At 41.9% G+C, this 12671-nt stretch overlaps 1 protein-coding gene across 3 annotated transcripts in view; it reads right to left on the reverse strand.

Annotated features, from left to right (window-relative positions):
• Positions 1–211: 211 nt before the first annotated feature.
• Positions 212–12671, reverse strand: part of Usp8 (ubiquitin specific peptidase 8) — a 56547-nt gene continuing 44087 nt past the window's right edge. For 2 of the 3 annotated variants that reach the window (XM_048460027.3, XM_048460026.3), the window contains exons 12-19: positions 12129–12209; positions 11426–11688; positions 8479–8679; positions 7166–7376; positions 4886–5122; positions 3843–3985; positions 1224–1356; positions 212–1062 (exon numbers count right to left, since the gene is read on the reverse strand). In XM_048460027.3, the coding sequence (XP_048315984.2) occupies positions 877–1062; positions 1224–1356; positions 3843–3985; positions 4886–5122; positions 7166–7376; positions 8479–8679; positions 11426–11688; positions 12129–12209 (1455 nt within the window). In that variant the 3' untranslated portion in view covers positions 212–876. Of the gene's footprint in view, positions 1088–1223; positions 1357–3842; positions 3986–4885; positions 5123–7165; positions 7377–8478; positions 8680–11425; positions 11689–12128; positions 12210–12671 lie in introns of all 3 variants that reach the window. The other variant, XM_048460028.3, reaches the window with a different exon arrangement.

Consider the following 12671-nt stretch of genomic DNA (forward strand, 5'->3'; position numbering starts at 1 on the left):
CTATAGAATAACTAAGGTAATAAAGGCTGTGTAAAAACACGGAAGAGGTAGGTGGATCTCTGAGTTTGAGGCCAGCTGGTGAGTTCCTGACAGCCAGAGCTACATAGTGAGATTCTGCCTCAAAAAAACCAAAACAAACCAAAACAAAAAAACAAAACAAAAAAAAAACCTGGATGCGGGGGGAGAAAGAACACTTACAAGGTTTCAAATGTTTTCTTTTTTCATTAAGATTTTAATGTAGATGTAAATGAATTTTTTAAAAAATTAAAGTTTCCTTTTTTTTTAGAATAAAGATTTAGTGCACAAATACAGCCCAAAGCCAACAGAAAAATAGTTTTGCCCGGTCATTTTCCCAAGAAAGCATTGCAGCTACCTAGAAAAGGCCAAAAGAACAAAAAACCTCTCTTTCCCAGGCTTTCAGAGAAGGGCATGTTAAACTATGTACAGCAATCTGATGTGCAAGAGTGCAATAAATATGTACACATACATTCCTATCTGCGTTAGGTCATTCTAGAGTACTCATAGTGGACCGAGCTGGGACTACAAATGAGAAAAGGCTATAGCAGTGAATAGGAAATTGAGGGTTACAATGGTTTAATACCAATAGAATAATAAACCTGGCTAATGAATTATTTTTAATTTTGGGGCAGACTAAAAAAGTTGTTTTGGAATAAATGATACATAGGGATGCTTACTGTGATACTTGTTAAATGTCAGTTTTTGTTTTTGATAAACAGCACTGACCTGATTATATGGTGCTAGTAATGCAGCCCCCAGGATTCTGGAATTCCTCTACATGGCCAGTGTCAGCGTTCTGTTATCTTTGTAAGCATGTACCTGCGATTTGAAAACAATACACCCATAACCTACACCTCTTTATGTGGCTACATCAGTTACGCGTGGTCCCAATGAAGTATAAAAGAGGATATAAGCCGCTGACGACTTCACAGAAGACACAGAGATATCAGAAACTTCATGATCATCAAACTTAAACCAGCGCTGCCTTGCTGCATTTTTACAATAGGCTGTGTAGTGGCCTCCATCCAGCCCGCCATAGTGGTTCTGTATCAAGCAAGACAAACAGAAACTGAATCATTACTTAGCACGAGTCAGTTATTTCCAGATCTTGGCTGTTCTCACTCTCCTATGAGGTAATAAAGTGCTGGAGCCTCCTGTTTTCTTAGTTTGTTTTAAAAACATCTTTAGTTCAACAAGATACTTACTGAAACAGAAAACAAGTTATATTTCTTCAAACTGTTCTTTGGACCAATAACATATTGGGACAAGTCAAGATTTTCTAGCGGGAAGTCCACGGATGTCTGCAGCTTCTGCTTCCACCTGCCATCATAGGAAAATCTGCAGAACAAGCATCACACGAGTCAGACTGACAGGAAAGACAAGCTCCAGTTTTCACAACTTAGCATGGATTTCAAGGCAAGCTCTTAACTCTCACATCAGCTGTGCCGTCTGAGGGCCAGCAAGATGCTCGCGTCAACCTGGGCACGATGCCCAGAATCCACGTAAGGGTGGAAGGAGAAACAGGATTCCACAAAGCTGTCCTCTGCGTCTGTGGCATGATAAGTGTCTGCCTGTACACACAACACATGCAACAGAATTATTTAATAAGGCCTCTGTTTAGTAATGGAAAGACCGATGAAGACAAGTTTCACTTCTGTTTCACAGAGGAGGAGATGTAGGCAGCAGACAGCGAATGATGTGCCCAGTGATGGATAATGAGAATGGAGAGGCGCTCCACATTCAGGTCTATTCCTGGGCAAGCTACAGCACTAACCACAAAGGCACGAAGGAGGAGCTGCGGGAGAGCAACTCTAGACTTATGCCTGTACTTGGGGAAACCAGAACTAAATGAACTGCAGGGAGACCTGTGTTCAGCTCCTTCCAACCTTCTGTGTAACTACCTCACAGTTGCTATTATTCAGTGTCAGGGGTCAGGCCCACAGGATTGTATGTGCAAAAAGAAATCTTACAATGAACTGCTTCTCAATTCTACACTGTCACTTTAGAACCTTCAGTATTAGAACTTTTTTTTTTTTTTTTTTTTTTTTTTTAAGACAGGTTTCTCTGTGTAAGAGCTCTAGCTTTCCTGGAACTCGATTTATGGAGCAGGCTGACCTTGAACTCACAGAGATCCAACTGCTTCTGCAGGTGCTGGGACTAAAGGCATGCATAAGCACGCCCAGCCAGTTCTAGAACTTTTAACAGAATACATCTATACTCACTTAAAACCACATTTATGGCCAGGTGGTGGTGGTGCACTTGGAAGGGAGAGGCAGGTGGATCTTTGTGAGTTTAAGGCCAGCCTGGTCTACAAGAGCTAGTTCCAGGACAGGCTCCAAAGCTACAGAGAAACTCTATCTCGAAAAACAAAACAGAACAACCACATTTACATTGCCACAATGCTCCAAGTGACGGCTGACACACTTGTCAAAACTATAAACTACAGAAAACTGAACATTTCAATGTTGAAATTGACATACACAATTGGCCTATTAATCTCCAATAACCCAATAAAAATCCTTGCTTCAAAAAAAAAATATGTTTCACAATAAAGATGGAACTTTAGAAATTTTTTTTTATGATGCCAATTGAGGCTAGGTGTGGTGTGTGCACCTGTAACAGCACTAGGGAAGGAGGGCTGAGCCATGGCTGTCCTGAGGACTACAGAGAATGAGATGAGTGGTGCCGCAGCGCTCACTGCTGTGCTCCGCTGTGTGGGACCCCGCCCTTCCACCTCTTAGACTTAGCACAGGCAACATTCAAATATTTTAGATTTTAAAATCGTGGTTTCTTACCAGGTGGTGGCACACACCTTTAATCCTAGCCATCAGGAGACAGAGGCAGGTGGATCTCTGTAGACAACCTGGTCTACAGCGTGAGTTCCAGGACAGCTGGTGCAACACAGAGAAGCCCTGCCTCAGGAAAAAACAAAACAAAATCATTACTTCTTTTTCTCCCACTTAAAAATTTATTTTGGGCTGGTGAGATAGCTCAGCAGTCACGTGCAGTCCTGATGACCTGAGCTTGCTCTTTAGATCCCAGAATGTACCAGGAGGACGCTGACTTCCAACAGTTGTTCTCTGACCTCTACATGAGTGAGTTAAGGCACCCATACCCTGCACTCAAACACTTTTTTCTAAAGCGTGATTTTACATTTTAATAATTTAATTTTTTTTTTTTGATATAAGGTCTCAGAAAGTCCAGGCTGGCTTTCAATTCTTGGTCATCTTGTTTCCATTTCCCAAAGGCTGAAAATACAGGTCTGTACTACCATGTGACACATATTTAAGTTGTTAGAGTTTGTAATTTGGATGCTAATTTAAAAATATTTTATCATTTTATGTGTGTGGATGCTTTGCCTGAATTTACATCTGTTCACTGTGTGTGTGTCTGGTGCTCATAGATGCCAGAAGAAGGCGTTAGATCCCCTGGAACTGGAGTTATAGGCAGTTGTGAGTTGCCATGTGGGTGCTGAGAATTTAACAAAGATCCTCTGGAAGGGCAGCCAGTGCCCTTAACCGCTGAACCATCTCTCCAGTACCTGACTGTTAATTTTTATATGCTAATCTGTTTTGGAATTACACTGTGTAACATTTCACTTGACGTGACTTAAAATTTTGTTATCTGAAATGCAATAATTTAGTTCCATTAACAGAATCACATGGAATGGCATAAAATGACAAGTACTGTTATTCTGCTGTCATGTATGCCAACAATTGTTGCTGGAGAATCTTCATTAGCTTTCCTTGAAAGACAATACAGAACAAGTACATTACATAGACATTAGAGCTCCTCCAATGCTAGTGTGTCCGCAGAGGCTTTACCGTTTCAGGTGTACCAATAGCACAGGCGGCAATTTCCAGATCTCTATCTTCTTTAGAGAGTCCCGCCGAGCTCGGCAATGGCTGCAGTAGAATCTGTTGTTATCTGTGAGTTTTTCTTCTTTGGAAAATAATCTAAGGCAGTCCTAGTGGGGAAAAAAAAAATCACACGTGAATACTCAATGATTCACTTCCTCATAGAGTGCCAGGAGACCCTCTGCAGTAAGAGTGCTGCAGGCACAGGGACACCTCGATAAGGTGGAGCAAGTGTCTGTGATAAGGAGGGATGCATCCAGTGTGCAGAGGGTCAGCACAGCACACACAAGGACCTCTATCCTGGGTCTGGTGGATCATGGTGGACTTATTGGAGAAAGTGAAGACTGGAGGTATCAATACAAGCCATTCTATTAGTTACAATGCTGTCATGTGGAAACAATACGTCTGATCACCAGGTAAAGTACACAGAAAAGGTAGATCTAAGTAAATGACAAATGCAACTTCCCAAGTTAGCTTTCAAAACCCCTGAAAAATACACACTTTTCTGAATGGGGGTTCGGCTGCTGATGAAGAGCTTCTCCAGCATGCACAAGGCTCTGCATTCAATACTGTCAACAAACTTCTGACTGCACCTGGTGACCTGCCTATACCCCGCCTTCCCCCAGCACTGCAGAATCAGAAAGAATAGCTCAAGTTCAAGGCCAGTCCCATTTCAAAAAGTTAAGGGCTATAGGCTGGAGAAATGGTTCAGCAATGAAGAGACCTTGCTCTTGCTGAGGACCTGGGTTCAGTTCCCAACACCCACATGGCAGCTCACACCCTCCAACTTCAGGGAATCTAATGTCCTCTCTGGCCTCTGTGGGCATTGCATGCAGTTGGTGCACAGACATATACCAGCAAAAGACCCATCACATAAAATAGTAAGGTGATACTAAAAATTCCCAGGGCTAGGGTGTAGCTCACCTATTTTCCTGTCAGGACGAGGCAAACTTCTATGCACACTCAAATAACATTTGTATCAACACATGCTCTCTTCATCTTAAACTTACCTGTAATGTGCATTTACTTGTGGATGCTAGTGGCAATGACAAATACATGAAAGCCTCAAATGTCCGAGACTTTTTGTGGCAGGTGAGGCACTGCACTGTGGATTTGAACTGGCCCTGAAAGAGTGCGACAATAATGGACTCATTGAGCTGCTTGTGTTTCTGCCAAGCGTGTTCTGCCGCTTTAAAGTCATCGAGGTGATCGTTGTTCTCTTCCTTATGCCTCTTCCGATTGTCAGCCTAGGAACGAGAACAACTCATTTCTCTTAGTACCTAAGAGTTTGGTATTGATGGTTAAGTATGAAACTCAGGAAATAACACTAAATAACATTTTACACATTTAGCCATGCTGAGAAGTTCTGGTCTCAAAGTTCTGGTACTACAAAACAATTAATTCTACCAACCAAATCCCACTTTACTGAAAGGGTGTGCCTTGAACTTCTTGTCTGTTCTGTTTTGAGACAGGGTCTCACGATGCTGCTCTAGCTGTCCTAGATATTTTTATTTGAAGTATGTGTGGGGTCTGAACTTCGACTTCTGTCAATGCTGAAGGCTGAGTTCTGCTCCAAGAGTAGATGCTGTCTTGCAGGGTCAGTGGAGACCGGTGAGACTCGCACTGCTCAGGATGCTGAGAATAAACAACTGCTGTCACCCAGCCGTAAGTGGAACACACGCATCACCACACCGAGGCTCACAGAAGAACAACAGAAGGAGGAGAGAAGTGTGCATGACACTCTTAACCGACAGCAGCTGTGACTGCACAGATCAGATCTGAGCAAGAGTAGGCCAGGACCATGGAAGGGAAAGGTGCTCATGTGTCCCACGACTCCCCTGAGGATTTATAGTTAATGACTGATTGATGAAGGAAGGAGAGATATTTCCTCCAGTAACATACCACTGATGAGGTACACATGTTCTAGTAAACAAACTTGGTGCATTCCTCTTCGAGTATCACTAATGAAACTCACTGAGTTACAGGGGAAAAAGGTATGAAGGGAGGAAGGCAATTAGCCAGAGTTGGAGGCAGGCAAGAGAGAGTGAGGGGGCACAGAAATGCTTGAAATATGTCCATGTATTTATACATAATATATGCTAATAGCATTTTAAGTCAATGCCATTTTTAAAGATTTTACTGTTATTATTGAGGGTGCATGTGTGTATGATATGTGTACGGGCACATGTGTCAAGGTGCATGGGGGGGGGGTCAGAGGACAGTTCTGTGAGTCTCTTCTGCCTCCTTTACTTTTGTTTTGAGGATCAAACTGAGGCCACCAGACATGGCTTTGACAGCACTCTTATACAAAGCTGAGTCATCTTGCTAGCCCCAAAGCATTGGGCTGAAAGAAGACGTTTCATGTAATTAGGCATTATGGTTAAAATTCAACAGGTGCAATTTCGCTGTTAGAGGCTCATGAATTTACATACACCTGACCCCTTGAGACAATCTAGGTAGCCCAGGCTGTCCCTGAAGTAACCATCTTCCTCCCTCAGTCTCCTGAGTGCTGGACTTAGGTGTGAGCCACCACAATAGCTTGAATTTTTATACTCATGTTAGTTGAGAACTATGACCTTAAAGGCTTTTCTGAAGAAACAGGTGACACTTGGTGCTAAGAGAAGCTGTGTACAGATGGAGGCGGTCCTTATGTCAAGATACTGCTTAACAAAAGCTATTTACCTGCACTTCTTGGTGACATAGAGCAATTCTTATTTTGGAAGGTAAGTCTTAGAACATCAGAGTGTAACACACACAACACATAAATATGTACTAATATACAAAGAACAAAGATGTTCAGACTACAGTTAATAAAACCAGAACTTTGCTTTCATAAGAATGAGGGTGACAAGAATACCTCCAATAGCTATTTTACCTCTTATAAATTGCTCAGTACTTCCTATTAGTATTTGAGTAAATAACCATACACTACTTTTCAAATCCAGGTTGCACAATCCTAATCTAAGAGTCCAAAACACATGACATGCTGCTACAAGTAGAAAATTATACTTCATGAGAAAAAAAATCATTAAAAAATAATTATTCAAAAAGTATTGTAAAAAATTTAGTTCAGGAAACATGTATATAGAAAATAAAAATAAGTTTTATGTTGAGACCAGGGTACCAGTCCCAACATGCCTCATTCTGTAAATGCAAACATTCAGTTTTTTTCTGGGGAACTCAGCAGACATGCTTAGTACGATCGCTGTCTAGGAAGGACCGCTGGTGAACCGGAATTTGAACTGCTACGAAGACGGAAGCAAGCGGAGCTCCAGACAGCCAATTCTTACCTTATTTAGATCCTCATGGAGGCCATCCATGAGGAATAGAAGCAGTTCCTGGGAATCTTGCTGGCTGGATCCTGCAAACTGGTCATTTATCTTCCCAATGGTGACTTTAAAGTCTTTTGGACTGATGTATCTGTACTGTCCTGTCCACAGCGCTTTCATGATTATACCAAATTCTTCTGCCACTTCACCTTTATGCCCCAGGAAATTTGACCTGTGTAAATAAAGTCACCAAAGATAAATAAAGGAAAAGATTTTAAGTTATAGTGGGTTCTTGCTATCAGCACAAAATTACACGCATACCACACAAAGGACTCACTCACCTGCAGGCCTGGATCAAACACGTCTGAACCTGACTTTGCTGTGGTCCTCCAAATCGTTTCCTTATCCTGGCTGCAAGCCCTGCTCCTCACACTCATCAACAGGCTGCAGTCAAAGATGGAAGCTGTAACCCTGACAGTGTCTGCCATCTTATTTGTCCTTTATGACCAGACCTGAGATAACTATGCAGTATTCTTGCAGATAAAGATAATTTTCTTTTACTAACTTAACTCCTCTGAAGCTGAGTGGCAAGTGCTACTATCTGAGTACATCCTTTCAAAATTTAGGGATTGCACATAGACTAGGAATAGGCCCTTGCGGGGCTAGAGAGTGTTAGTTATGAGGAATTGTTGCTCTTGCAGGAGACCAGGTTTGATTCCTAGGAACCAGATGGTGGCGCACAATTACCCATAACTCTAGTCCCAGGGGATTTGGCATTCTCTTCTGGACTTGTCAGAGACCTACACTTGCACGGGTACATACTCCTAAAGACACATGCATAAATACACAGTTAAAAAGAAAAAAAAATAGGGCTCTGAGAGGTGACAGGCAAGAACATGATGTAGTGATTGGGATTGGGTTTGCTGAAAAAGGGCATAATGAAGGGGCTTGCCCGGTGCCCTTCCACCCCCTACTACACTGGAACAGCACAATGCTTATCTTGGATTCTCAATCTCTAGACCTAAGAGTAAGTAAGCCCAGGAGGTAAAGGCTCCCACCATGTGAGCTGACAACCTGACTTAATCCTGGAACCTACACTAGAGGGAATCAATTCCTGAAAGTTGTCTCTGACCTCTACATGTGTGCCCTAGTTTGTGCATATTCATTCAGAAACACAAATAAAATTTTAAAATTAAAATTCTTTTATCAAAAAGAAAAAGATTACCTAGTCTTGGGTTCTTTGTTATAGCAGTACAAAAACAGAGTAAGGCAGATAGAAATTACGGTTGGATTCCCTTTTCAATAGTTACTGCAGCAGCGAAATGTTCCTTTACCTGTTGATATCATCCTGGTAGCAGTTCCGGTTGAAATAATCAGCCAAATGTGGAGCATTACACAGGCACTGCAATATTGAGTTCATGTAACAAGTATTTCCCAAATTACGAAGTCCAGTAAGAGCTGGTCCAGATCCTCCAAAAACAGGATTGAGGTTCCGAATCTGAGAAGCAGAAAGTCTTGAGATCTCAGCCTTAGGCCTAAGGAAGAAAGAACAAGATGCCTTATGCAGAGCATCTCAGCTGGAGACCACACTGAAGGTGGCAGGCAGCCTGCTGGAGAAGCTGCGCCAGGATAATCTTGTTTACAATCCACATGCTAACCTACTGTGTTCTCTAAGACATTTAGCATGAGGCTAACTCTATGTTCCAGGATCCTCCCATGAAATACATGCCCACAGCTTCTCTTGTGAGAGTTCCTGGCTCTAGAGTGACCCGAGAGAGGTCCTCTAGCTAGTCCTGAGTTACTTTCCAATGGGGGAAAGCTCTTTCAGACTTCTCCAACTAGCCCAGAGAGGTTAGCATTATGAAATACTCTTAACTCAACTAGAACATTAGATAATTAAATACAATAAAATCTTAATGTCTTATAAATCATATATTAATTACAGAAGGACAAATATGTAGTATGTTTGTTCTCTCACATATAGATCACAGCTGCTAAACATTAAATAGTATATTTAAGTGGCAATAAAGGTAGTAGAAGGAAACCCACTGGACAAGAAAAAAGAAACTTTAAGGAAATGAGGTTGGGGAGAGCAACAGAACACATGAGATACGAAAGGACTGCTGGAGGCAGGGGAAGCGGAAGAGACTGGGAGTTTGGGATGAGGAGGGTAGGAGAGTATCTGAATTGAGCATGTGCAAACCTTTTCCTTGTCACTAGTTTCTCAACACTGTATTTTACATCTGCACAGCATTTTCACTGTAGTAGGTACGATACATTTAAGAACTAAAGAAGGGGCTGGAGAGATAGCTCAGTGTGATTATGAGCAACGCTGCTCCTCCAGCAGATCTGGGTTTGATTCTCAGCACCCACATGGTGGATCACAATCACCTGAAACACCTAGTTTGGGAGACCTGATGGCCTCTTCGGGTCTCCAAAGACATTGGGCATATACAGGTACACAGACATACAAGTCACAAAACACCCCACACATAAAAATAAGTATTTTAAAAAATAAAGAAGCAGATATTTATACTCGTCTAAATAAAATTACACATAAGATGAAAGTATATGCTAATCATAAAACAGTCCTCAAATGAGGCAGAGATCTTCTGAGTACCTAACTATGCCTCCAGCCACTAAGTCACAAACATGATGGCCATACTTAATTAAAACTTAATTGGACCGAAAGAAGCATCTGCTGGGATGGAGATGCCCCCTGGGTACTGCGTATGTGTCCAGAGCTCTGTAGTGAACGGAACCTGACTAGTGGATGATCCCTTGTCTGGCTGATCCCCACATTGTGTTCCCTACCCATGAGGGGAATATGGAAAAACACACCAAACTATCCCAATTATTTTCCCTACATGATATTTCATGTATTTAAAAAAAATACATGAACTATATATGAGATAGCTTCAAACACTGCCAAATTAAAGAACTTTAATAATATTATGATGTAAAAATTTCTAACATCTAAATTGTATTAATTCCAAAAACTCTTTCAAATAGGTCTCTCTCTGGCAAAATGAAGTCTCAGAAAACATTCCTTGGGATGTATCAGAAAAAAATAAATTGAAAATTCTTAGTAATTAACAGTAATATAATACATGAAAAACACCAAGTCACTTACTTATACATACACCAAACCAGTATCCAAGACCCCTAAAGTAACAGTATGAAAGGCTAGTCCATGCCTGAGTGAAATGCTATGGTGTCTGCACTGACCTGTGCACACCTTCCTGTTTCCTTTAAACCACTTCTGATTGTTCCTCATACCTGATACAATATAAACAGCTGTTAAGCTGTGTTAAAAATGATAAAGATAAACATCTAATTGTGTTCAGTTCTTCTATAGCCTCCCACCCCCAATTATTTTTGATCCCTTATTGGTTAAGTCCTTACATGGAGAAACTACTCAACATGTTCTTACTGCTGTTGTTTGAGGCAGGGTCTCACATAGCCCAGGGTGGCCTCAAACTTGTTATATGGCTGAGGATGACCTTGAACTTCTACCCCTCCTGTCTCCATTTCCTGAGTGCTGTTCTTACAGGTATACCTCCCCATGGCTGGTTTGGGAACAAACCCAGGATTTGGGTATGTTAAGCAAGCATTCTGTACTGAGCTATACCCCAGCCCAAAAACCAAGGACATGAGGGCCAGTTGCAGAGAGAAACACAAGTAAATGATGTGCTACTTTGAGAAACTTAAACCAGCTGGTCCCCCTGTGAGCAGAGATGAGAACAGGAAAGGATAAACAGGACAGAGGAAAGGAGGTATTACGGTGCCTTTTTTACAGACGTTTTTACAGACAGGAGTCTGTACTCCTCCATGACTGGTTGAGAGAAACGAAGGCTGGAAACTGAGTTCTGTAACACTGCCAGAGTGGTGAGACAGCGCAGGGGTAAAGGCACTTGCCATCAAGTCTGATGACCTGAGTTCAATCCTCAGGATCCACATGGTAGATGAGAGAACTGAAATCTCTCTCTAGAATCTCTCACACACTTTTCTTTAGTAAAATTAAAAATTAATTATGATCTATGAAAGATGAGTGAGAAAGCACTGTACCAATCTGTGTGACACTTTCATGTCTACATCAACACAAAATCATTAATCCTCTTATGTACTAAGTTGGCATTTGGAAGGCTGAGGACAGCTCACTGTTTCTTATTTCTCATCCCATCATAACAACAGAGCCCTCTGGGCTGTAACTCTCACGTGCTGACATGGAGATAGGCTGAATCGCTGGCACTGTCCAGTTCTACAACTGGGAGAACTTACTTGTTTTCCCGGTTGACTGCTGGGGTCACAGCTGGCCTCCTCTTCTCCTCCTCCTGCAGGGCCTGAGTGATGTCTGGGGAGGAGTAGGAGCGCTTCAGTTTGGATGGCTCTCTGTCGCGCTCAGCTGGGGTCTGGGGCTTGACTTTGTGAGTAGGAGGGGTGGAAGGCGGAGCAGACGAAGGGGCCATTTCAGGTGGGTACATGTGAACCGTGTTGGTGGGTGAGTGATAGTAACGAAAGGTTCCAGTGATTGGATCAAGAAACTTGGAAAAGAAAAATGAAAATAATAACAATAAAAAAATCAGATAAGCACCGAAGTCATTAGAGCGCCACCCCCACTGCTGCATTTACTTTTGGATTAAAACATGTGTGCGCTAAGGATTAAAGCTGGGGCCTTTAATTTTCTAAGCACAAACTCGATCAATTACTTTAGTCCCTAAACTAATTTGAATAATAATAGCAATCACTTTGTAAACTTCCAAAGAAATTTAGGCTTGCTTTTATGGAATACTACATTTCAAAATTCTACTGTCAGGGTGCTCATATGAGACAGCCAGCACCTGAGGGTGCGTATTAGGAGGTATCTCCCTGCAGCACTCAGGGGGAAGAGTTCATGTTCTCTATAACAAAGCAGAATTGACAACTACAGAATAGTACTTTTTAAAACAAAGTAACCTGGATCAATTTAGAACTCTGACTTTACCTTGGCCCAGCCCGAAGGCAGCCCTGGTACAATTCTCCCCATTTCTTCACTTCGTGCTCTTGTCAAAGGTTCTCGTTGAGCCTAGTTTGAAAAACAATAATCTGACTTTCCAATTTAAGGTTTCCATTCACAAACTTACACTGAAGAATAAAAAAAAAAATTCAAAAAACCAAAAACCCAACAAACAAACAAAAGAAAAACAGTCTTGACTGCCTTTCATATTTTTAAAGGCAGAGTCAAGATGAAGGCAGTTTTGTATTTCTCAAAGTCTACTATGCCAAGGGTTAGAGGAGTATGAAATCAAAGGAAAACTGAAGTAACACTTCTAGAACTTTCCAAAGGAAGCCAAGAGGTCATCGGGAAGCAGGGACTGTGACTCCAGCTGCTGGCTAGGAGGGAGAAGAGGACAGGTAATGTATACTACACTGAGAGGCTGGAGAGCATTAAAAGGTTAGAGCCTCTTCAGGACACTAGTGCCCCGAGAGCTGTGTGACTCTCCCGCCACACACACCAACCCTACAACTCTGACAGAGTTGTTACTTT

The sequence above is a fragment of the Myodes glareolus genome, chromosome 10 (assembly GCF_982192425.1).
Source record: "Myodes glareolus chromosome 10, mMyoGla1.1, whole genome shotgun sequence".
Taxonomy (NCBI): domain Eukaryota; kingdom Metazoa; phylum Chordata; class Mammalia; order Rodentia; family Cricetidae; genus Myodes; species Myodes glareolus.